The sequence below is a fragment of the Halichoerus grypus genome, chromosome 2, assembly GCF_964656455.1.
Source record: "Halichoerus grypus chromosome 2, mHalGry1.hap1.1, whole genome shotgun sequence".
In the NCBI taxonomy this organism is placed as follows: domain Eukaryota; kingdom Metazoa; phylum Chordata; class Mammalia; order Carnivora; family Phocidae; genus Halichoerus; species Halichoerus grypus.
Genome location: NC_135713.1, coordinates 208,564,675 through 208,587,717, shown reverse-complemented (window position 1 = coordinate 208,587,717; position 23,043 = coordinate 208,564,675). Strand labels below are relative to the sequence as shown.

The 23,043-nt window shown below is 63.4% G+C and overlaps 3 protein-coding genes across 8 annotated transcripts; 2 read left to right on the top strand and 1 right to left on the bottom strand.

The window, feature by feature from the left end:
* Positions 1 to 5,282: 5,282 nt before the first annotated feature.
* DUS1L (dihydrouridine synthase 1 like) lies at positions 5,283 to 11,731 on the top strand. Of its 3 annotated transcripts, none has more exons than XM_078066278.1 (14): positions 5,286 to 5,727; positions 6,413 to 6,659; positions 7,146 to 7,254; positions 7,845 to 7,895; positions 8,150 to 8,262; positions 8,786 to 8,868; positions 9,019 to 9,122; positions 9,338 to 9,482; positions 9,702 to 9,798; positions 9,880 to 9,968; positions 10,398 to 10,543; positions 10,858 to 10,895; positions 11,096 to 11,242; positions 11,340 to 11,731. In XM_078066278.1, exons 2-14 carry the CDS (start codon positions 6,423 to 6,425, stop codon positions 11,529 to 11,531), a joined length of 1,551 nt encoding a protein of 516 aa, XP_077922404.1. In that variant the 5' UTR covers positions 5,286 to 5,727; positions 6,413 to 6,422; the 3' UTR covers positions 11,532 to 11,731. The 3 variants fall into 3 exon arrangements, with proteins under 3 accessions (XP_035949333.1, XP_077922404.1, XP_035949330.1); XM_036093437.2 differs by having other exon boundaries at positions 5,292 to 5,727; positions 11,167 to 11,242; XM_036093440.2 differs by lacking the exon at positions 11,096 to 11,242 and having other exon boundaries at positions 5,283 to 5,727; positions 11,572 to 11,731.
* A 279-nt stretch (positions 11,732 to 12,010) lies between these two features.
* GPS1 (G protein pathway suppressor 1) lies at positions 12,011 to 17,348 on the bottom strand. 4 transcript variants are annotated; one of them, XM_036093423.2, is made up of 15 exons: positions 17,237 to 17,306; positions 16,837 to 17,037; positions 16,349 to 16,441; positions 15,618 to 15,799; positions 14,931 to 15,095; positions 14,713 to 14,848; positions 14,535 to 14,612; positions 14,300 to 14,357; positions 13,771 to 13,856; positions 13,439 to 13,533; positions 13,145 to 13,250; positions 12,980 to 13,060; positions 12,756 to 12,893; positions 12,532 to 12,666; positions 12,011 to 12,443 (listed from the first exon to the last, which is right to left on the bottom strand). In XM_036093423.2, the coding sequence occupies exons 1-15, from the start codon at positions 17,267 to 17,269 to the stop codon at positions 12,369 to 12,371; spliced, it is 1,662 nt and encodes a 553-aa protein (XP_035949316.1). In that variant the 5' UTR covers positions 17,270 to 17,306; the 3' UTR covers positions 12,011 to 12,368. The 4 variants fall into 4 exon arrangements, with proteins under 4 accessions (XP_035949316.1, XP_035949298.1, XP_035949319.1 ...); XM_036093405.2 differs by having other exon boundaries at positions 14,300 to 14,360; positions 17,237 to 17,304; XM_036093426.2 differs by lacking the exon at positions 16,837 to 17,037 and having other exon boundaries at positions 14,300 to 14,360; positions 17,237 to 17,348.
* Positions 17,349 to 17,384: 36 nt separating this feature from the next.
* Positions 17,385 to 21,379, top strand: RFNG (RFNG O-fucosylpeptide 3-beta-N-acetylglucosaminyltransferase). Its single transcript, XM_036093451.2, has 8 exons — positions 17,385 to 17,717; positions 18,239 to 18,287; positions 18,782 to 18,884; positions 19,013 to 19,166; positions 19,412 to 19,500; positions 19,598 to 19,763; positions 20,287 to 20,372; positions 20,460 to 21,379. The coding sequence occupies exons 1-8, from the start codon at positions 17,430 to 17,432 to the stop codon at positions 20,539 to 20,541; spliced, it is 1,017 nt and encodes a 338-aa protein (XP_035949344.2). The 5' UTR covers positions 17,385 to 17,429; the 3' UTR covers positions 20,542 to 21,379.
* The last annotated feature ends 1,664 nt before the right edge of the window (positions 21,380 to 23,043 follow it).

Sequence of the window (23,043 nt, the reverse complement as noted above, 5' to 3'; positions counted from 1 at the left end):
GAGCACCTGCCGCGGGGGCACCCAGCCGCCCCACCCTCTGAGCCGCCGTGCCGGCTCCTCGCGTGAGTGCGATTGTCCGCGTCTCCGGAGACTGTCCTCGAGAGCCAGGCCAGGCGCGGACGAGCGGTCTGTCCCTTGTGAGCGTGCCAGGCATCGGATGCTGCCCCCCACTTGCAGCAGGTCCTGTCCCAGGGTCGGTTTCAGCAGCCTGTGTTTTTAGGCGTTTGCCCGTTTCCTGCAGATGATCACATCACCAATGTCAGGAGCAAAGGAGCGGGGGTCGCTCCGTCACTAAAATCACCAGGAGAAGAACGGAGGGCACATCGGTGGGTCGGCTCTACCTTCTGATGTCCCGCGCCCTCCTTGCGTCCCTGTGGGCTGGAGCTGCGCCCGGTGCCCTCGCCCTCGCCCCGGGGACCCTGCGCCCACTCGCCCGCTCCGGGCCGCTGTGCACAGGTGCGCTCCATCCCCCTGTTTTCCACGACTGGTGTGAAATCCGTCATGGACAGAGAGGAGAAGGCATACGCATTTATAACGTCTTTCAGAATTATATCGTTACCTTTATCGGTTCTCTTTGTTGCTTCCTGTGGATTCCGACTCCTCCCAGGGGCGCTGGGCTCTGGCAGGCGGCAGCGTCTTGGGGACGCGAGGCCTCTGTTATTGGGTCCGCAAACGTGCTGTCCCCCCGGCTCCCACACAGCAAAGGCTTTCCATCTTAGTGCCGTGCGGCTCAAACATCATGACTTAGTGACTTCGCGTCCCGTGCAGCTGTTGTTCACCCAGCCCTGGGCACCAAAGGTATTTCCCGATGTTTTATCTAAAATGCTTATAGTTGGGGCAACTTTCTTTTATTTTTTAAGATTTTATTTATTTGACAGAGAACAAGCAGAGGGAGAGAGAGGGAGAAGCAGGCTCCCTGCTGAGCAACAAGCCCGATGTGGGACTCGATTCCAGGACCCTGGGATCATGACCCGGGCCGAAGGCAGCCGCTTAACCGACTGAGCCACCCAGGCATCCCGTTGGGGCAACTTTCGAGCAAGAGAGGCGGCAGGCCGCTCGCCTTGCTCCTGATCAGAGGGAAAAGCCTCCAGGCTCTCACCGCTATGCTGGCTGTTAGTTGCACAATTTTTTTTTAATGAATTTATTTATTTATTTGAGAGCGAGCACAAGCTGGGGGCGGGGGCAGAGGGAGAAGCAGGCTTCCGCCAGAGCAGGGAGCCCGACCCGGAACTCGATCCCAGGACCCTGAGCCAAAGGCAGACATTCCCCTATGGAACCACCCAGGCACCCCTCGTTGCAGGATTTTTTGTGGGTACTTTTTATCAATTTGAGGAAGTCCCTCCCTCTATTCCTAGTTTATTGAAGCCTTTTTCTTTCTTCTTTTTTTTTTTGTAATCATGAGTACGTGTTGGATTTTGTCAAATGCCTCTTCTGAATCTATTGAGGTCATCATCAGTTTTTGGTACTTCATTCTATTAATAGATGGTATAGTAGGTTAACTGATTTCAGGCGGTAGATGGACTTTGCTTTCCTGGGGTAAATGCCACTTGGTCATGGTGTATGATTCTCTCTATACGTTCTGGAGTTTGCTAATGCTCATGGATGTTCATGCTGGTGAAGCACATCAGAGTGCAGTTTTCTTTCCCCGCGAGGCCTTTGTCTGGTTGGATGTCAGGAGGATCCTTGCCTCACAGAACCGGTCGGACCATGTTCTCTCCTCTACTATTTTAGCAGCGTCTGTGGAGGATTGGTATTGATTTTTAGATCTTTCCTAGAACTCACCCAAGCCATCTGGGCATGGGCCTTTACTTCATGGGAGATTTAAAAAGACCGCCATGCTATCCCATCGGGCGTCTCAGCACCCCCGCCCCTCCTTATCTTCTTGGGGTCCACGATGATGTCCTGATTCTGCTGACCTGTGTCTTCTCTAGTCTCTCTCCGTCCGTCTAGCTGAAGGTGTCTCAGTTTTGTTGACTCTTTCACAAGAAACCAGGCTTTGGTTTCATTGTTTTCACTATTATAGCTTTTCTGTTTCCTATTCATTTTTCTTTTCTGCTCTAATTTTTATCATGTCCATTATTCTGCTTGCTTTGGCTTAGTTTGCTTTTTTAATAGTTTCTTAAGGTGGAAGTTTAGATTATTGATCTGAGAACTCTCTTCTCACGAGGGAGTTTCTAGCTGCGTCCTGTAAACTGTGATATGTTGTGTTGCCATTCTCAGTCATCTCAAATTTTTTGTAAAATGTCCCTTGTGATTTCTTCTTTGACCCGTTGATCACTTAGAAGTGTGCTGTTAGGGCACCTGGGTGGCTCAGTCGTTAAGCGTCTGCCTTCGGCTCAGGTCATGATCCCAGGGTCCTGGGATCGAGCCCCACGATGGGCTCCCTGCTCAGCAGGGTCTGCTTCTCCCTCTGCCTCCGCCCCTCCTCCCTCTCTCTCTTTCCCCTTCTGCTCCTTCCCCCCCAACTCTCGCTCATGTGCTCTCTCTAAAATAAATACTCTTTCTTTTTTATTTATTTGACAGAGAGAGAACACAGCAGGGGGAGGGACAGAGGAAGAGGGAGAAGCAGGCTCCCCGCTGAGCAGGGAGCTCAACTCGGGACTCGATCCCAGGACCCTGGGATCATGACCTGAGCCAAAAGCAGACACTTAACCGACTGAGCCACCCAGGCGCCCCCTAAAATAAATAATCTTTAAAGGATATTTTTTAACTGAATACTGGGCATTTTAGATGATGTGCTATAGAAACTCTGGGTTCTGACCCCTGCCCTCTGCCGACTTAGTGTTGTTATTGGTTCTGGTGTTGGTTTACTTAGTACTGAGCCTGGATGGTGAATTCGAGTCTGTCCCCTCTGCAGTGTGTGGCCACTGGGATCTCTACTAGGTTTCTTGTTTGTTTGTTTGTTTGTTTGTTTGTTAAGTAGCCTCCATGTCCAGTGTGATCCAGAGTCACAAGCTCTGCTGATGGAGTCGGCCAGGTGCCCCCCTGCTAGGTTTTTTTTTTAATTATTTTTAATACATAAGTCTGGTTTCCTAGGCTTCCCTGGGTCGGTATAGTTTAATGACAGTCAATTACTGGTTAGAGGTTACGCTTAAGTATCTTGAACAAGTAAGGACTCCGTCCTTTGCTGACGTTGTGTGCGTAGGTTGGGGATGCACTCAAAGTTCAAGCAGCTTACAGTTCAGCCGTGGTTTTTCCTTTTGCTTGTGCAAAGCCTCATATGCGGCCGGAGGAGAGTACAGAGCTGAGTTTACAGGCTTGGTCCCGCCTGAGCACAGACAGCCTTGCAGGCTACGGGGACAGCTGGGGGCTATCAGGGCCCAACTGCGGCTATTTTATTGACTGACTTTCCTTGTTCAATTTCCGGCTGGACTGTCTTTGCTTCAACCAGTCTCAAGGCCTCCGGCAGCTGAGGTGTGGGTCTCCGGCTAGCTGTCTGCCACCATGATGGCAACTTTCCCGACAAACACCCTGTGGGGCTTTCTGATCAGGCCAGCACCCCCAGTGTCAGGTCCTGGAGGCCTGCCTGACTCTGGTGAAATTACCACAGGGTGGGAGGAAAGGAAAGTAGCCCCCTCCTGAAACTCTACAGACTGCCACTGTTCTTACTTTTTTCCTTTTTTAAGACTTATTTATTTGACAGAGAGAGAGAGAGACAGCACAAGCAGGGGGAGGTCAGAGGGAGAGGGAGAAGCAGGCTTCCCGCTGAGCAGGGAGCCCGACGCGGGGCTCGATCCCAGGACCCCAGAATCATGACCCGAGCCGAAGGCAGACGCTTAACGACTGAGCCCCCCAGGCGCCCCTTCTTTCTTTCTTTCTTTCTTTTTTAAGATTTTATTTTTGAGTAATTTCTACAGTCAACTTGGGGCTCAAACCCACAACCCTGAGATCAAGAGTCACACCTGGCCCCTGACTCCACTGACTGAACCAGCCAGGCCCACCTGATGTTCAGTAATTTTTTTCAAAGTGCTCTCAAATGTTGTATGCCTTTGGTCAAGAGTCCTGGAATGGGGGGGTGCCTGGGTGGCTCAGTCGGTTAAGCGTCTGCCTTCGGCTCAGGTCATGATTTCGGGGTCCTGGGATCGAGTCCTGCATCGGGCTCCCTGCTCAGTGGGGACTCTGCTTCTCCCTCTCCCTCTGCTGCTACCCCTGCTTGTGCTGTCTGTCAAATAAATAAAATCTTTAAAAAAAAAAAAAAAAAGAGTCCTGGAATGGTTGCTTTTAACAATTTGTCCTGTTTTAACATTGCTTTTTGGGGAAGGGTTTTGGAAAACTCAATCTGCTATTCCAGAAATCCTGCCCACATACGTAATTTTAAATTTTCTAGTCACCATAAAAAAAAAAAAAAACGCATGACATTAATTTTGGGTTTTTGTGTGTTTTCAAAAGATTTATTTACTTATTTTAGGCCAGTGGGAGGGAAGGGGCAGAGAGAGGAAGAGAGAGAATTCCAAGGAGACTCCCTGCTGAGTGCAGGGCCCGACGAAGGGCTCCATCCCACGACCCTGAGATCATGACCTGACCTGAGCGGAAACCAAGAGTGGACCGCTCAATCGAATGAGCCACCCAGGCATGCCTCCATGGCATTAATTTTAATAATGTATTTAATCTAAGTCAATATAAGAAATAGTATCATTTCAACAGGTAACCAATATTTTTAAAATTATGAATGCCTACACTTCTTTCTAAGCCTCTGAAATCTGGTGTGTTTCCCACTTACAGCACCTCTCAGCTCAGACCAGGGCATTCCAGCACGGGCTCCCCGGGCAGACACAGGAGAGATATTTGCTATGGTGGTTATTTTTCAAGTGTGTTACCATATCTCTCATGTTTGATATTCTTCTTGTTTTAATCCTTGTCCTTTGAAGATGCTGCAATATCTAAGGATGGAACGCCTAGCTTCCGTCCCTCCACCCTGTCGGGCTGGTGCGCAGGGGCCTGCGAATTAAACCAAGGGCGCGTGCACTCCGAGGCGCCGAGCAGGGGCTCGCGCAGCAGGCAGAGGCAGGGGGGCGGGTGCCTCGCTGAGCAGGGGAAAGGTGAGACCAAAAGGCTCCTTCAGGAAAGGGTAACGGGTTTCGGGCAACGCCATCGCAGCTACTCCTGCCGGTCGCTCCTGCCCCGACGACCCCGAACTCCCGGGTGCGCCTGCGCCAGTCCCCGCGGCGGGGAGAGCTCTGCGCGTGCGCGCTCACTTTCAAGCGGGTTAGCCTTGCGTGCACCAGGGCCTGGCCGGGCCCCGGAAGTGCAGGGGTGTGGCCTCGCGGACAGCAGCACTTCCGGCCTGTGGGGGGCTCCCTGAGGCTTCTGAGTGCTGGGCCGAGGCGGTGGGGGGGACTTGCGGCCCTTTTAGGAGACAGAGGCGGGAGCTCAGAGTGGAAAGCGGGCGCCGGCCGGCCCGGGCCTCGGCGCCCGCGGTCGACGCGTCACCCTCCCCCGCCCGAGCACGCTGTGGCGGGGCCCGGCCGACCTCTGGCCTCTGACCTCCGACCTCGCGGGGCGGGGCACCTCCGCGGCCGGGCGCGGTTTCCCGGGGACGCGTTTCCCGCCGCACCGCGGGCCGCCCGGACCGCCCTGGCGGAGGCACCTTCCGGCGGCCTCGGCGCGGAGCCCTGGGCCGGGCGGCGGCCCCGGCGTGGCGGCCTGCGGTCACCGAGGGAGCCCCCGCCGCGCCCTGGCTCCCAGAGGCCCGGCGGCGGTCCGGGAGGAGCCCGGGCCTGGGCGCAGGTAGGTGTCCTGTGGGTCCGGCCCGGCGGCCCCGCCAGCGCGAGGCGGCAGCGACGGTGACAGCGCCCCGCGCGCTCGTGCTCCGGCCGCTTCGGGGACTTTCCCGTGGGACCTCAGGGTCTCCGGAAGTGCCAGGCCCCCAGGTGCGCGCTCGGTCAGTGGCCAGGCCCGTGACATGGCTCGGTGATCGCAGAGCGCGGTGCGCGCCCCTCCGGAGACTGACCCTCCGGGGACTGCCCCTGGGAGCCCGCTGTCTCTGCGGGGTTCCGCTGGCTAGTTGCCCGTAGGGAAGGGCGGGTCCAGCGAGGGCATCTGCCAGCGCCGGTGGGACAAGCCAGGGAAGAGTCTGTGCACACGTCTCCTGTGCACAGGAGGCGGCCCGGCGGTCCTCCCTGACCGAGGTGTCCCGAGGGAGACGGAGCCGCAGAGTGAGCGGGACTAGGACTAGGACAGCGCATTCCCTCTTTCCTTGGCTCGCTAGGGAGCAAGGGGTGACAGCCTCCACTGGAAGGTGATGGTTCTGGGCCTGCGGCGGGTGTCACCCTGATGTTCCTGTCTGTGGCCATCAGGCTGCCCTGGAGCGGCCTCGAGGAGGGTAGCGCTTCCTCTGGCTTCGATCCTACGCTTGCGTGGACGCCCCGCCGCTGCGGCCACCGGTGGCTGAGCCCTTGGTCTCCCCCTTCAGCGTGGAGGCGATGCCAAAGCTGCAGGGCTTCGAGTTCTGGAGCCGCACCCTGGGGGGGGCTCGCCACGTGGTGGCGCCCATGGTGGACCAGAGTGAGCTGGCCTGGAGGCTGCTGAGCCGCCGACACGGGGCCCAGCTCTGCTACACCCCCATGCTACACGCCCAGGTCTTCGTCCGCGATGCCAACTATCGGAAGGAGAACCTGTACTGCGAAGTGTGCCCCGAGGACCGGCCTCTCATTGTGCAGGTGGGCAGGGGCCTGGCCGGGAACACCAGGTGGAGCATCTTTCCAGAAACAGCTTCCCGGTTGGGGGGGGTTGCTGTGATGAAGCAGCAGACTGCCAGGGGCCCCTGCTGCTGGTCTCCCAGAGATCTATCCCTTCCCCCGGAGCTGGCTCAGTTTGGATGAGGGGATGCCTTGGGCACTGGGGAAGATTCGCAGCCCCCCCACCCCATTGCCTGCCTGCTGTCTGCCACGTGTTCTCTCGTTACCAGATGATCGGAAAGAACACTTTGCTCTCTAGTTAAAGTCAGTGATGCCAGCTTTCTGTTTACAGTCGGGACAAACGTGAATCAGTGATTCCCCCTCCTTGTGGTGTGCGCACATGTCCTGCTATAAATGTTGAGGACAGGATGCCATCCTGCAGTCAGCCCCGGGGACCCCCTGTGGGTCTGGGGAGCTGAGGCACCAGGGCCTGGCTCGGGCTCATGGCACCTTCTGTGTCTTTCCCAGTTCTGTGCCAATGACCCAGAGGTGTTTGTCCAGGCGGCTCTCCTGGCTCAGGATTACTGTGATGCCATCGACCTGAATTTGGGTTGCCCGCAGATGATAGCCAAGCGAGGTGAGTTCAGCTCCGGGTCACTGTATTGAGCACTGCTTTGGGCGGGGGTAAGGCCCTGAACCCACAGGGTGCCCGGCTAGAGGCCAGGGTGTGGATGCGACCAGGGGAGGGCCTGGCGCTGCTCCGGGTGGCGTCCCAGCCCTTTCTTTGCTCCTCTCTCTGGAGGGACAGGGTTCTGCTGGCTCTCAGAGGCTCGGCACTCCCCTTAGTGCCCAGGGAGCCATCGGGCTCCCTGTGGGTAAACGCGCTTTGCAGGAAGGAGGACCCCCATCACCCTCCCCCTGCGGCTGTACGCTGCTAAGTGTGCAGTTCAGGGGTTAGGATCGTTCCCACCCCGTCTGGGGCTCAGACTTTGTTCTTCACTGAGTCTGAGGGGTTGCTGGTTGGTCAGATGCTGTGCAGGTTGGGCGTTGCGTTCGGTGCCCTTGAGCTCCGGCAGCTGGGCACACAGCCCCCACATGTGATGCTGAGAAACTGCTCAACCCAGTGACTGTTCCTGCTGCCCCTCGGGACTGGCTTGGCAGGGGGCTCGTGCCCTGGGTAGACGCGGGAGGAGAATGGGTGCCGAGGGCCATGCTGGTCTTTTGCAGGTCACTACGGTGCCTTCCTGCAGGAGGAGTGGGACCTGCTGCAGAGAATGAGTGAGTTGGCTGCGTGCTGCGGGGTCGTGGTTGGTGAAGGAGCCCTGAGCCGGTGGCCGGCGTGTCCTGGCTCTGCTGCAGGGGGGGGGCTGTGAAACTTGGAGCCGGACAGCGGGTGCTGGAGGCAGGTGTTCTGGCCCTGGCCCGGCCCCTGCAGCGCCCTGGCAGATGGGAGCTGGCGCAAGGAGGGCTTCCCCACGGCCTGCCTGAGGTGAACAGCACGCTTCTCAGAAGCCGACTCTCCTTTTCCACAGTTCTGCTGGCGCACGAGAAACTCTCTGTCCCTGTCACGTGCAAAATCCGAGTCTTCCCGGAGATTGATAAGACCGTGAAGTACGCCCAGATGCTGGAGAAAGCTGGCTGCCAGGTGAGGGGCCTGTGGGCTCGCAGGGCTGCGCACTACTCCCCTGCCTCGTGTCCCCTGCACCCTGAACCGGGGGGGAGGGGTCCTTGCCCCCAGGAGCTCCCTTGAGGCGCTGACTCCCCAGGGTGGACCGGCATCATGGTGACCACGAGGCGAGGCCTGGTGAGGGTGGGTGAGCCACATGTTCTCAAGAGGGAGGCTGCTACTGGGCAGGGGGAGGTGCCAGGCCTCAGCTGCCCTCTCCCCACCTGCCCCTAGCCTCAAGGTCGGGTTGGTGTCCGCCCGCCCGTCCCTGACACGTTTGGAGCTGGGGTGCTGCCACTTCCAGGAAGACTGGCCCATGAACAGGGCTGGGCCTGTCCGCTCTGCATGCTGGGTGGATCCGTGGGACATGGGAGCCCTGGGCAGCAACCCACCAGTTGCAACCCAGGGGACTGGGGGGAAGGCACTGCGTGAGCCAGGCCCGGGGTTCGGTTTGGGGTCTGCGGCCACGAGCAGGGTGGAGCCGTGCACCGCTGTGTTCTAGTTGCTGACCGTGCACGGGCGCACCAAGGAGCAGAAGGGGCCCTTGTCGGGCACTGCGTCCTGGGAGCACATCAAGGCCGTGCGGTGAGTGGGCATGGCGGGGGGCGCGGCGGCCCGGGCTGGCAGGGAACGAGAAGCACCTGCTCGGGCAGAGTGTGGGGGATGGAGCACTGTCCTCAGGAGTGAAGGGACAGGGTCCCTCTCTCCTGAGTGTCTGCTGCCTGCTCCTGGCAGGCAGGCAGTGGCCATCCCTGTGTTTGCCAACGGGAACATCCAGAGCCTGCGGGACGTGGAGCGTTGCATCCAGGACACGGGAGTCCAGGGAGTCATGAGTGCAGGTGAGGCAGGACCACGGCTGGTAGACATCAGAGGCGCCGGGCCCCGTCGTGACGCCCCGGGCCCCGTGCTGGCCTCACTCACCCGCCTCGTCTGCCTGATGGGCCTGAGCGCTCGGGCCAGCGGCTGCCCTTGGCCGGACACGGTGGGGGGGGCCGTCCCTCCAGGGACGTGAGCGCCTGCCGCCTTGAGCCCTCTTCCCCCCGACACCCCACAGAGGGCAACCTGCACAACCCCGCCCTGTTTGAGGGCCGCAGCCCTGCCGTGTGGGAGCTGGCCGAGGAGTACCTGGACATCGTGCAGCACTACCGCTGCCCGCTGTCCTACGTCCGGGCGCACCTCTTCAAGCTGTGGCACCACACGTGAGTTGCTCCTCAAGGCAGACGCCGTTGGGCCTGAGCCCTAGCTGGGGCGCTGGGGGATTTAAGAGGGAGCTTTCTGGAAACGTGTAGCGGAAGAGCTTGCTCCCGAGTCGGGTCCGGGTCAGGAAAGAGACGGAGCGCGTGTGCAGGGTGCAGGGCTCTGGCTCGGCCTGGGGAGCGGGGTGGGAGGCGGGCTCAGCAACGGCGCCTCGGTCTCAGGCTGCAGGTGCATCAGCAGCTCCGGGAGGAGCTCGCCAAAGTGAAGACCCTGGAAGGTGTCGCGGCTGTGAACCAGGAGCTGAAGCTGCGGTGTCAGGCAGGTGTTGGGCTGGTGGGGCTGCCGTGTGGCGCGCGGGGGCCTGGGCTCCGTGACGTGGGGCGCTCTGGGCTCTTGCAGGAGGATATATCCCGGCAGGAGGAGGGGGAGAAGCCCTCTGGCGGCTTGCCTTTCTTCCACTGGATCTGCCAGCCCTACTTACGGCCAGGGTGAGCTTTGCACCAGCCCGCGGGCCGGGGGTGGGGGGCCGGGGTGCACACAGAGGAGGGGGCGCTCCGCCGCTGCCGCAGTGGGAGCCTGGCCTGCTCTCTGCGGCCTTAGTGGGGGGGTCCCGCGGTGCCCGCTTTGCCCTCACCCATCCACGGGTGCTTTGGTTTTATGTCTTTCTTCCATAAGGTGATTCTCTTTAGTGCTTCTGGTCCTGGGTGGATCTGTCCTGGGGGCAAGCGGCGGACAGCCCTGAGTTCCCGCTGGGTCCTCGCAGCTGTGGCTGGGCTGTCGTGTGTGGCCACTCAGGCCCAGTCATGGCCTGGGCAGCCTAGGAGCCAAGCTGCTGGGGCGCTGTACGCACATCCTCACCCTAGCGGGTCGCCTCTCGCGGGGGCCCCCAAGCTCTGCCCGCTGCCCTTCCCTTTCAGGCCCAGGGAAGGGAGCAAGGAGAACGGGGGTGCCCGCAGCAAGCGGGCCCTGGAGGAGGAGGAGGGCGGCACAGACGTGCTATCCAAGAACAAGCAGAAGAAGCAGCTGAGGAACCCCCACAAGACCTTCGATCCCTCGCTGAAGCGTAAGCTGGTCCCGCCGCCGGGGCCCCAGGAGCTGCTCCCCAGGGCAGGTGGGCGGGCAGTAGCAAGCGCCGGCCGTGAGCCAGGCTGCTGTGGCCCTGCCGGCCACGTGCTCCGTCGGCCACTGCTCGAAGGCACAGGTGGCCTTTGGGACCACCCTCCTGAGAAGGCTGTTCTAGTGGCAAACACCCGGTGAGCGGTGGGGGCCTGCGCGCTGCGTCCTCAGCTGGCCGCGGTGGGCAGGGGCTCTGTGGAGACGGCAGGTGGGGGGCGGGCTCACCTGCTCAGCCCGCATCTGCTCCTGTTCTTCTTTCAGCCAAATACGCAAAGTGTGATCAGTGTGGAAACCCAAAGGTGAGTGTGGCCGTGCTGCCCCGGAGGCGGTGGGCGGGGGGGTCCCCGCGGGCGCTGCCCAGGACCTGCAGGGGCTGTCCTTCCCCTGCCTGTTGAGGGGGCAGCCCGAGGGAGGGGGCTGCTTCCCGCCTCAGACAGCCCCTCACAGCATGGAAGGCAGGCCCTGGGCTGGGGTGTAGCCCCCTGGTGCTCCCGGCCAGGCCTGCGCTCCGGGGAGCCTGCTCAGGCAGTGGGGCACCAGCCACAGGCGCCCTGGTTTGCCCGGGTTCAGGGAAACCGATGTGTGTTCAACTTGTGCCGGGGCTGCTGCAAGAAGCGGGCTTTCAGAGAGGCCGCCGACTGCCCAGGTGAGGGCACCTGCTGCCACCAGCACCCCCAGTCCCCGGCCCCCAGGGGGCAGTGGGACCCTCCCTCCTGAGCCCCACTGCCTTCTTCCTCCGCCAGGTCACGGATTGCTGTTTAAAACCAAACTGGAGAAGTCTCTGGCCTGGAAGGGGGCCCAGTCCCGGCTGCAGGAGCCTCAGCCAGCAGGATCTGGGGAGCCAGGCAGCCTCCCCGAGGCTGTGGGCAGTGCCCTGGCCTGAGGGGCCGCTGGAGCCCGACGCACCGCCCCACCAGGCCCAGGACTGTTACTGAGACCTCAACATGTCCCACTTAAGGAAATGCCTTTACTCAGGGAATCTCCCGCTACTCAACACGGAAGGATGAGCTGGTCTTCCCCTTGGCCCGACGCTGGGAGCCCGGAAATGCTGCACCGGGGAGCAGGCTCCCAGGCTGGACCTGCCCCCTCCTTGCAACGTGTGTGTTCAAAAGTGAATAAACCCTTTCAAAGATGATGCATGTTCAGAGAGCCGGAGACGGTACGTGAAGGCCCCAGGCCCAGCGAAACATCGGAGCAAGGCTGAGTTGGGAGGGTGGAGTCAGGGCCAGCGAAGACTCCAAACACGCAGCCACGGGTGGGAGCCCTCTGCCTCGGGAACCTTCCTAAAGGAGGGCAGCGCGCTGGCTCAGCCTCCTCCCCGCCTGCACGAGGGGTGGGGAGCCCCAACCCCAAAGCCTAACCCCATAGACACGAGCCTCAGAAGCCCTCTTAGCAGGAAGGAACGACACAGGGGGAGTGTTCTCAGGCTGCCCTTTAATGGACTGAGGTTGAACTTGTCTGCAACCCCAAATGACACAAGAACAGGGAGGCTGGGAGTCCGTGCCGCCGGGGTGCGCAGGGGGAAGGGGGGCAGGTGAGTCCTGCAGGCGTCTCCTTCCAGGAAGGGCCCTGAGCAGCAGCCCACGTCGCCAGGGCCCCCACCACAGGGCACAACAGGGTGGAGGGGGCCCGAGAAGCCAGATGTGGATGCCCCGGCAGGGGGTCTGCACGGGGGGCACCTCCAGAAGCGCCACACGACCAATGGGGAGCCTGCGTGTCCGAGTCCGAGGGGGGGGGGGCGCACAGACCGTCCTGGAGGCCGACGGGCGCCCTCACATGTTGGTGCTCATCCGGGACTGGCTGTTGGCCGGCGTCAGCTCCCCCTGGCTCCCTTCTCGGGGAGGGGACTGGGGTGGAGACGCGGCTGCTCAGCCCAGGAGCCGTGCGCGTGCCCGCCCTGCTGCTGCCCCACGCGGGGGCCGCCCCTGCCCTCACCTTGACGTGAACCTGGTTGCGCAGCACGGCTGCTCGCAGGATCGTCGCTTTGGCCCGCCTCTGGAACTCCTTCCCCATCAGCAGCGACTTCTCAAAGGTGGTGCTGCGCTGATCCACATCCCTGGCGTACAGGATCTGCGGCAGGAGGGACGGGGCTCGGCGGTGCTCACCGGGGCGCAGGGGCCCCCTCCCTGCACCCACGGCCTGGACCCGGGCCTGGCCACCTTGCTGTGGGAGTCGATGCGGGCGTTGATGAGCCCCTCCAGGATGAGCTGCGTCAGCTCGTCCTCCAGCGCCGCCACGGTGGTGTTGAAGGCTGCGGCCATCTTGTGCATGTCCGCTGACACGTAGGGGCTGAAATACTGCAGGGCAGAGGGCGCGTGGGCCTCCCGCGACTCCCAGGCCCGCCCGCGGTGCCCTGCCTCGGCCTTCGTGCCCCCACGTCTACCTGGATGAGGGCGCGGTTGCGGATCTGGGTGTACAGGGTCCTGACGTGGGGGGCCAGGTACATGTCCAAGAGCAGGTTGTCCTGGTGAGGAGACCCGGTCAGGCACCGCTGCCCCCCGCCTTCCGCCTTGCCCCCCCCCCCGCCCAGAGGAGGCAGGTCCCTCACCTTCATCTCATCCAGCATCTTTAGGCACGAGGCGTACTTGGACTCATAGAATTTGAAGATGATGTCTCGAACCTGCGGCTCCAGCTCCAGGAACAACTTGAAGGAGCTGCAGGTGCACACCCCTCAGAGCCGGCCCTGCGCCTGCCCACAGGCCCTGAAGGCCGGAGGCGGGGAACCGGAGCCCCCCACAGGCCCGGAGAGCACCAGTCCTCAGGCTTCTGGGAGGGGGCAGGGCCAAAGAAAGGGCCCCTGACAGGGACAGGCTGCAGGGCGAGCACCCCACCCTCCACCCACCTGCTGGAGATGACGTTGCGCTGCAGCTCCTGCCGGTCAAAAGTGGCCAAGGCGCACAGGCCACCATAGACGGCCACGTTGCTGGGAGAAAGCAGCTGAAAGGCAAGAAAAGAGTTGGGTCCAGACCCCCGGGGTCACTGACAGTCGAGACAGAATCCAAGGAGGAAGCAAGCCCAGACACAAGGCTGGCTCATCCCTGCCCTGCCCACCACCCACCCAAAGAATCTGCAGGACTCCACGGAGGGGATACCCCTCAATAAAGAGCCTAACCCACAAGCCCTCCCCCTGCTTCCCAGCAAGGGCTCGTCCCCAGACACCCTCCTGTCCCTCACCTCGGGGAAATCACAGTGATCGAACGAAGCCAGCAAGAAGCACTTGGCAGCCTGCTTGTACTTGCGCGCGGCCAACTCGGCCAGGCCTAAGGGGGGGGGGGGGGGGGAGGCAGCCAGGATGAAGCCCGGTGCCCGGAGGAAGCTGCCAGAGCCGCCCTCACCTCTCCCACCCCAGCTGCTGCTGCTCAGCGTCAGGGACAGCGAGTCTGGTCCAGCTGTGGCCACCCCCGCGAGCACTGACCGGGGCACTCTCCTCGAGTCAAGGGCCCAGGGAAGCCGTGCACAGCGGTGGTTACTCCTGCAAAGGACTCCCGGGCCCACCTGTTAGTCACACCTCAGCTCCCGGCCACTGGCCGCACGCTGGCCTCCCCGCCCAGGACCAGAGCCTGGCAGGCACCCCCTGGGGCCATGGGTGCAGGGCTCGGACGTTTCCTCGGCTGTGACGAAGGCCCACCACCCTGGCTGTGAGGACCCGACCTCCGGCATGCACAGGCCATCAGCTGTGCGGCCTGCCGCCCCAAGACCTCACCTGCAGCACACTTGAGCTTGGTGAGGATCGCCTGGGTCTGGCTGTCCCGCTCCCCACGCTGCTGCAAGAGAAAGCAGGACACGTGAGCCCCCGGCCTCCACATCCTGGCCCTTCCCCGGGCCCTGCCCCAGCCTGAGAGGGACAAGGGCAGACCGGGTTGGACCAGGCCTGCCCGGGCCTCAACAGTCCTGGCACAAGGTCCGAGGAAGCAGAGAGGGTGGGAAGCCGGCGTTACCTCGGCAATCTCCGGGGTGGACTCGGCCTTGCTGACGTAGCTCAGCACGTGAGACCAGTTCTGCAAGTAGACGCTGACCTGGCGGGCGAGCGGGGTGGATTCAGCCTGGGACGCCCCCTCCTGGCTCAGGGGCAGTGCTGCCCTTAATCCCCTCCCGACCCGGCGAGGCAGGGCCCACCTTGATGACGTTGAGGCACATGTTGATGACATGCTTGGCGCTGGTGCAGTAGTCCCGGGCCCGGGAGTAACACTTGAGGGCATTGCTCAGGTCCCCACAGTCCAGATAGTGGTCACCAAGGTCGTCGTGGCCGCGCCTGTGGGCCCAGACATGAGCGGACCTGGACCCAGGGCCACGCGGGCCTCGCTGCCCGCCTCCCAGTCTCCTGTGAGCAGCACCTGATACTCTCCTTGATGGAGTTGCCCTTGTAGTTCTTTAGGTCCGTGTCCAGCTTCTCCAGCTTCAGCAAAGCCTTCTTCCGCGTGGCCTCCACCCAGGCTGTGTCGAGGGGCGGCGGCTCCACGCCACTCTCGGGGATGGTGTCAGGTGCGTTCTGCAGCTCCCTGAGGGAGTGCCTGGGCCATCAGGGGCCGAGGTGCAGGCAGATGGGTGCCGCCAGGGGGCCCCTGCCCGGCCCCTGCCAAGTGAGCACCCAGCCAGCACAGGAACACGGGGACCCCGGCCTGGTGTGGACGCCCAACGGGAAAAGGGTCGTGCATGCAGCCATGGCAAGAGAAGAGAAGCAAGGTGCTGTCTCCACAAACTCCGCGTGATGTCAAAAGAACTACACGTCACGTGCACACAGAGAAAAGCCAGGACGACGCAGACAGCACGTAGTGGACTGGGTGAGAACCTAGCCCGTTTTGCCATTTATCACCCTTCCTGGCTTTTCAACAAGGAAGGCCAGGTCACCACATCGAGGCAGTGATGCTACTAAGCGCCCACGTGCGGATGGTGTCAGGCGTCACAGGAGCACAGAAAAGGCCCCCGCACAGGCCAGACGCAAGGGGGACACACCACACCCAGCCCCTAGTGTCTGCTCCCACCAAGGGCCCTGCCTCCTCCTGCCAAGCCCCCGGTCTCACCTGGTGGCCTCCGAGAGCTTGCGGTGGATCTCTTCATACATGTCCACGTTGAAGGTCCTCTGCACAAAGGAGAGGGCCATCTTCAGGGCCTCCACCCGCAGCGGGGGGCAGTGGTCAGCAATGAACTGCAGTCGTTCGATGCGCATTAGCCCACTGTAGCTGGCCGCGTACTGCTCCAGATCCTGAAGTGGGGGTGGGGGGAGTGGATGGAGACTGTGCAAGGCGGGACCCCAGACCCCAAGCCCTGGCGAGTGCGTCAGGAGCAGGACCCAGTGCTGACCCTCCTGCAGTATCCGACAGGCCCTATGCCGATGACAAGAACTGGGTACACGGGCACCAGACCGCTCTCCAGTGCCGGCAAAGGCCACCTGGGGTGGGCCAGGGCACAGGCCTCCAGGGTAGAGCTCTGCCCCGGGGCTGAGGGGAAGGATGGCCAGAGCCAGATGGGACCGCTCGTGCCTGCCAGTCCCCAGGCGGAGCAGTCAGGAGGCAGTGCTCCGTAGGCTGGGCCCCAAGAAAGACCCGTCCTCGGTCTGAGGAAAGCTGCACGTGGGCTCTAGTGTGCGGGAGAGAAGTGGGGTGCAGGGTCTCCGGCTGGACCACCACCCCTCGTCACGAGGGGGCAACTGAACAGCCTCAAGGTTTCTGGGTCAGAGAAAAACACGGGCTGGGTGGGGAGCCTGGCCTGGCGCCTTCCTGCCTGCCCCAGGCCCGGCCGGGGGCTTCCTTACCAGGGTGGGGTTCTCCACCACATAGTTGACATCGGGTGCGTTCTGCGGGTCCTCCTGGGGGTCCACATCGATCTGCATGGGCTCCACGGCCCCCTGCAACACAGGCGGGCACCTTGGCACTCGGACCAGACTGCCCAGGAAGGGTGAGAAGCCCTCACCGGGCCCGACTTGGGCCTGCCCACGGTGCCACGGCCCCGCGGATCCTGTCCAGGGGCGCCTGCCGCCCCTGCCCCGCCCTGCTCCCGGCCTGTGTCCAGCGCCGCCCCTCGCGGCCGGCAGCTGCCGAGCACAGCGCCCAGGCGCCACATGCCCCGCCGGGCTCCGGAGCGGTCCCTCCACGGCCCAGCCGCCGTCCTGACGCAGCTTCGTCCGAGCCACCGGGAGCGCCCGGCAGCGGGGGCCACAGGGCCGGGCGGCGGCGGGAAGGGGTCTCCTCGGGGCGCCCCCCCGCGCTCGCTCGCTCCTGGGCCCCCTGTCCTGGCAGGTACCTCACAGAGCGGCGTACGGGCCGACAGGCTGGCGCTCGGGCTGAAGTCCCCGGCCGTGCCCGGCAGGAGGAGGTCTGACCTACTGCTGTGAGGGGCGCAGGACACATCTGTCACTGACGAGGAGGCCGAGCCGGGGGCCGGGCGCTCCCTCATTCTGGCCTGACTCTCTGCACCCCCCGACCCTGACACACAGCTGGCCTGCTGCCGAAGGGAGAAAGAGCGTTAGCGCCGGGCCGGGCCTGCCGGGCCGACGGCGGGGACCCTGCGCGAGGCCGCCGGGCCGCGCGGGAGGGGGGGAGGCCGCGCGGGGGCCCGGCTCCGGCCCGGCGGCGGCGGGGATGGGAGGGTAGCAGCAGCGGCGGGGGAGGGCGCGGAGGGGCCGCCGGCCGCGGCTCGTTACCTGCAAGTTAAACACCTGAACCGGCAGCGGCATCTTCACCCACCCCGCCGCGGCGCGCCGTCCACTTCCGGGGCATCGCCATCCACTTCCGGGACAGCGCTTCCGGGTCGCGGCGGGCGGGTGGGCGGGGCGGCTCTTAAAGGGGCCGCGGCGCGGCCTGGGCCCGGGCGGTGCCCGCGGGTCCCGCGGCCGCATGAGCCGCGTGCGGGGGGCGCTGTGCCGGGCCTGCCTCGCGCTGGCCGCGGCCCTGGCCGCGCTGCTGCTGCTGCCGCTGCCCCGCATGCCGGCGCCGGCGCCGGCCCCCGCCCCGGCCCCGGCTCCGACTCCGGGCCCCGGCCGGCGGGCGTCCCCCGCCCGACCCGCCACCGCCCCTCGCCTGCGGCCTGACGACGTCTTCATCGCTGTCAAGACCACCCAGAAGAACCACGGGCCACGACTGGGGCTGCTACTGAGCACCTGGATCTCCCGGGCCCGCCAACAGGTGGGCCTCGCCCCGGGATCCCCGATCTCGGCACCCCTGCCCCAGGATCCCCATGCCCCGGATCCCCCAGCCAGGATCCCGACCCCGGACTGCAAACGTCCGCGACCCCTGGCACCCCCGTCCCGGCAAGGGCTGCCCCAGGGACCCCATCTCCGGGACCCCCTATCCACTGCTGTGTCTCCAGAGTGATGGCCAGACCCCTGCTCTGAGTCTGTGGGGACCCAGGCCCGGCGCCCCTCCTACCTGGGTGGGTTCTCTCAGCTGACACTGGACCAGGACCCCACAGACATCCCGTGAGAGCAGGCCTGGTCCCAGCCGCACCACGAGATGCCAGGGACAGTAGCAGGAAGTCGCTGGGACGCCACCCTCCCCTCTCCCCCATCCCAACCCCAAGGGTCCAGGCCGGTCCTGGGCACCCTCTTCTCATCCCGAAGCTCCAGCTCTGAAGCTCAGCTCACTCTCTGGCATCTCTGCGGCTGCATCCTGGTCCACCTGGGGTCTCACAGGTTGTCTCTCCCCAGACATTCATCTTCACGGACGGGGATGACCCTGAGCTACAACTCCAGGGAGGTGAGCGCACTGCCCAGCTCAGCGTGCACCAGGGCCCCTCACGTATGCTTTGGTGCAGTGACACCTGTCTCCCTGCTGTGTACAGAGGCCCAGGGCTTAAGTCACTTGCCCAGGGTCACATAGCTGGTAGAGCCAGGATGCCCACCTGCCACCAGCCCAGCAGCCAGGGCCCCACCCTGCCAGCCGGGCTCTGCCTCCCGCAGCCCCTGGCAGGCTTCCCAGGGCCTCAGGCTGGAGCCACGGTCCCTGAAGACGCTCCCTCCTGGCAGCCCCACTTCAGGCACGTATCCTCAACCCTGGGGTGGCTTTGCACTCGTGGGATTCCAAATGGTTGTCACCTGTCTGGGTCCTGTGGGTCAGCAACAAGCTCAGCAAGTGAGGCCAGGCCTGGGGGCTTTGAGCAGGGCGAGATGGCAAGGCCCTCCGGACAGCCACATTGTGCCCTGATCGCCGTGGGGTGGCCCTCACGCTTCCCTGGTTTCTCCAACCCGCAGGCAGCCACGTCATCAATACCAACTGCTCGGCCGTGCACACTCGCCAGGCGTTGTGCTGCAAGATGTCCGTGGAGTACGACACGTTCATCGAGTCGAGACGCAAGTGTGTGGTGGCCACGCCCCGGTGCCCCCGGGAGAGCCCAGGGCTGAGGCCGGGCCCGCACACCTGGGCCCGGGGTGGAGGCTGCCAGCACCAGCCCCTCACTCGCGAGCGCTCCCCACCGCCCCCAGGTGGTTCTGCCACGTGGATGATGACAACTACGTGAACCCCAGAGGCCTGCTCCAGCTGCTATCCAGCTTCTCGCCCAGTCAGGACGTGTACCTGGGGCGGCCCAGCCTGGACCACCCCATCGAGGCCTCCGAGAGAGTCCAGGGAGGGGGCACTGTGAGTGCTGAGCCGGGGAGCGGCGGCTGAGAGAGGGGAGACCCGGCGGGAAGGGCCGCAGGGGCAGGGGTCTGACCCATCCCGGGGCTGGGGGCGCTTCAGGTGCTGTGGGAGGAGCTGGGCCCGGGGGACCGGGTCGCAGAAGCCCGTCCTCTTGTGCCCTGGGCACTGCTGCCACTTGTGTGGCGAGCCGCTGAGGGGCCGCTCGAGGACGACACCCTGCCTGGCACCTTTCTCCTCCCCAGGTGACCACTGTCAAGTTCTGGTTCGCTACGGGGGGGGCCGGGTTCTGCCTGAGCAGAGGCCTCGCGCTGAAGATGAGCCCCTGGGCCAGGTGAGCATGGGGGTGCCGGCTGCCTGGGCTGGGAGGCCCGGGGTGGTGGTGCCGAGGACTGAGGAGGCCCTGCCCCGCTTCCCCCGGCCCCCGCCAGTCTGGGCAGCTTCATGAGCACAGCCGAGCGGGTGCGGCTGCCGGATGACTGCACCGTGGGCTACATCGTGGAGGGGCTGCTGGGCGCTCGGCTGCTGCCTAGCTCGCTCTTCCATTCCCACCTGGAGAACCTGCAGAGGCTCCCGCCTGACGCCGTGCCGCAGCAGGTACGGCCCCTGGGCGCTCCTGGGGCCTCGCCCCCACCTGCCCCGAGGCGCCTGGCCCTTCGCCCAGACCCCAGGCCAGATCACCAGCCTCAGGGAGGCATTCCCAGCCCCGCAGCGAACTTGCTGCAGACCCTGTGCTTGGCCCGCTGGGACCCAGGGGCCTGGGCGTGGGGGATCGTCTGTGAGGCGCAGCCTCCGTGCTTTCCCAGGCCGACGGGCCCAGGGCAGCCGCCGAGGTGGGGACTGTGGTCACAGGGCCGGCCGCAGAGAGGGACAGGCGGCTTGGGCAGGGGCGCCCCCGCATGTGCACCAGCCACCCCCCTGAGGTGTCTCCCCTGTCGGCTGCGCTTCTCAGCGCTTCCACGTTGTTCCCGAGCCTGCCCTCGGGGGCCTGGGGGTGGGGGCAGGGGGCGGTCCTGCCCTGGGGGGCCCCGGAAGCCGGAGGCACAGCAGCCTCTCCTGGTTTGACTCCGGAGGCGGGCAGAGGGTGTGGGGGTCCTGGGAGAGTGACATGCCCCCCCAGGTCACCTTGAGCTACGGGGGTCCGGAGAACCCACATAATGTGGTGAATGTGGCCGGAGGCTTCAGCCTGCAGCAGGACCCCACACGGTGAGTGGGCAGTGGGGAGGGGCTCTGACGCCAGCCCCCCACGACACCTATACCCCAGCAGGCCTGACCTCCACGTTTCCTTCCCAGGTTCAAGTCTGTCCATTGCCTTCTCTACCCGGACACGGATTGGTGTCCTGTGCACAAGCAGAGTGACCTCGTTTCTCGGTGACCCTGGGTTCCCAGCCCAGGGAACAGGAGTGTGCTGACCCCTCCAGGCCTCAGCTCTCCCAGCTGGCCACAGCCACGTCCAGGGAGATGGGGGCTCCCTGCAGGCCTGGCCAGGCTCTCTGGGAGAGCTGCTTGCCCCACCCAGGGGTCCAGCTGTGCAGCGTGCAGGCTGCCCCGGAAGGCAGAAGGGGGAGATGCTGCTCGTCCTCCCGGCCCAGCCCCCGAGGTGTGCCCCCACGCGAAAGGTGTCCACCCTAGGACCTAGGGGCCTGGGAGGAGGCTGGCATCCGGTTCCCAGGGCTCCATCCTGCCCTCCTCACCCTGCTGGAGAGGGGGTTCCCCGTAGACTGGGCTCCCTGAGTGGGCTCCTGGCCAGGGTCGCACACGGGATCGTCAGCTGGCCATCAGGGAGCAGAGGCTTCACCTGCAGGCCTGGGGCGGAAGAGCCACCGTCCCCCCACCAGGCTTGGTGCCCGGCCAGAGCATCGTGGTCTCTGAGGGAGCTGCTGTAAGGACTCAGGCCTCTGGCCAGCGGGGCTCGGGGCACAGCCTACTCCGAGCCAGGGCATCTCCATCCGGAGGCCGCTTCACCAGGTCCCCTTGGCCACGGTCTTATTTCCTCACTCTGACCCACCACTTAGTACTCCCCCCCCCCGCCAAGTCCAAAAAGGAGCAGGGCCCTTTTGTTTGGGGCTCCCTCTACAGTGTGGCGCCCCAGCCCAGCCGCTGACCCACCTTACCTGTGCCTTTCCACGGAGGAGAGAGAACGAGGGGACTCAGCACTTTGGTTCTGGGCCCTGCTGGGCCATTGCCAGAAATGAATAAAGGCTTGATTGTTACTCTGTTCGGCTCACTGGCTTAGACGACCCGACAGCACCTGGCCGCTCAGCTCCTGGCCGGGCCTCCAGCTGCTGCCCCAGGGAGGCTCCATCCAGGCCAATCTGCATCCCTTAGAGCCCTGCTAGCCGAGCCTTAGCTGCCCACGGGACTCTTCTGTGTGAGCCCAGCACATAGCCAGGGTTTAGGAGAGGGGTCCTGCGGCGAATGATGAACCTGGCGCAAACCTGTCCCGGGAGGATGGCCTTCCTGTTACGCTTGCTTTCTCAGCACACCAGACAAGTAGTGTGTGTGGGGGGGTGCGTGTGCACACAGACACGCGCAGGTGCGCACGTATGTAAGTGGCGGTGTGCATGGGCGCGTGTGGGTGTGGGTATGTGCCTGGCTGTGCACGAGTGTGCGTACGTGTGTGGCTGTGAGTGTGTGCCTGGCCGTGCGTGAGTGAGCTGTGGGGGTGTGTGCAGATGGTGTGTGTGTAGGGCAGGCAGGCAGTGCCCAAGTAAGCAGCTTGGAGTCAGCATGGGCTGGTTTCTGTGCATGATTCGACGGTGCACGACCAGGAGGAAAACATCCGAAGGTCACCTGGAGTCGAGCGTCATGGGTTTCAGAGCCCGGGGCTGCCAACAGTCAGGGCTGGGAGAGGAATACTGGGGGTCCAAACAAGCGTAAGGAGTGGTGAATTTCAGCAAGCCTGAAACCTCACCTCGAGGACGGCACATTCTTGACACGGGCCGCAGAAATGTCTCGGCAACAGTGAAGGGATCCACGGCAGAAAGGGGCACCCAATCTCAGCCCTGGGCCAGCGCCTCCCCGTGTGGTCCACAGCCCGCGTCCTGTGGACGTGGGTGTGCTCGATGCTCCCTCCGTGGCAGACAAGGGCGTTCCCTTATCCCTCCTTCCTGAGCCTTCCTAACACCCCTCCCCTCAGCCTGGGCCGCGCCTGCACGCAGTGTCCTGGGAGGGTGGGGTGGGGTAGGGGACGTGCTGACCAGCAGAGGGAGCGTCTGCGGAGGAGTGGTGGGTTATGCCCGAGGACCGGTGAGCAGGTCTCTTCTCAGGGCCACGTGTCTCCACAAGAGTGGTTCGGTGTGCATTGCCCCTAGGATGGAGAATCGCGTCTACTCTACCTCTGTTCTGTCTACACCGGACTTACCGTTTCAGACACCATCAGGTATGAAACGGTCACTCTGCTCTCTAAACCCACTCTCCGGGGTTGGATTCGCCATGGGTTTGTGAGCCAAGCCTCTTCCATTTCTCCATCTCTGGTTGGGGTCTAAGTTCACGTCCACTTACTTGGGCCTTCTCAAGGTAGGACTGGCCACAGCACAGCTGTTTTGTGTTGTTGGACTCAGGTTATGAAGTTTCCCAACGAGCAATTTTCCTCTTTGCTTCAAACATCTGTCCCCAGGCACATGGTCCCACCGCTCGGGTCTTCTGTGGAGAGCCCCTGGCAGTCCCAGCTGCACGCCGCCGCAGACCGGGCGAGCTGGGGGCTGCAGGGGACCATCAGCGTAGAGGGTCAGAGGGGAACCGGAGGCAGCTGGAACCTCAGACTGGGAATGGAGCCTGAGGACGGACAGATGTGGGCTCCAGGAGTCCAGGGTGGGGAGGGAGAAGCCGGCCAGGGTCCTCGGAAAGAGATGCTGTTAGACCCAAAGCAGCAAGT

Excerpts from the sequence above, each read along its gene's own strand:
- DUS1L (XM_078066278.1), top strand. The coding sequence starts at position 6,423 with ATGCCAAAGCTGCAGGGCTTCGAGTTCTGGAGCCGCACCCTGGGGGGG. Across the intron at positions 7,896-8,149 it reads GGACCTGCTGCAGAGAATGA|TTCTGCTGGCGCACGAGAAA; the intron begins GTGAGTTGGCTG and ends CCTTTTCCACAG. Across the intron at positions 9,969-10,397 it reads CAGCCCTACTTACGGCCAGG|GCCCAGGGAAGGGAGCAAGG; the intron begins GTGAGCTTTGCA and ends CTTCCCTTTCAG.
- GPS1 (XM_036093405.2), bottom strand. The coding sequence starts at position 17,269 with ATGCCGCTGCCGGTTCAGGTGTTTAACTTGCAG. Across the intron at positions 17,038-17,236 it reads TTCAGGTGTTTAACTTGCAG|CAGGCCAGCTGTGTGTCAGG; the intron begins GTAACGAGCCGC and ends TCCCTTCGGCAG. Across the intron at positions 12,444-12,531 it reads GCAACCAGGTTCACGTCAAG|TCCCCTCCCCGAGAAGGGAG; the intron begins GTGAGGGCAGGG and ends TCTCCACCCCAG.
- RFNG (XM_036093451.2), top strand. The coding sequence starts at position 17,430 with ATGAGCCGCGTGCGGGGGGCGCTGTGCCGGGCCTGCCTCGCGCTGGCC. Across the intron at positions 17,718-18,238 it reads TCTCCCGGGCCCGCCAACAG|ACATTCATCTTCACGGACGG; the intron begins GTGGGCCTCGCC and ends GTCTCTCCCCAG. Across the intron at positions 18,885-19,012 it reads TTCATCGAGTCGAGACGCAA|GTGGTTCTGCCACGTGGATG; the intron begins GTGTGTGGTGGC and ends CACCGCCCCCAG.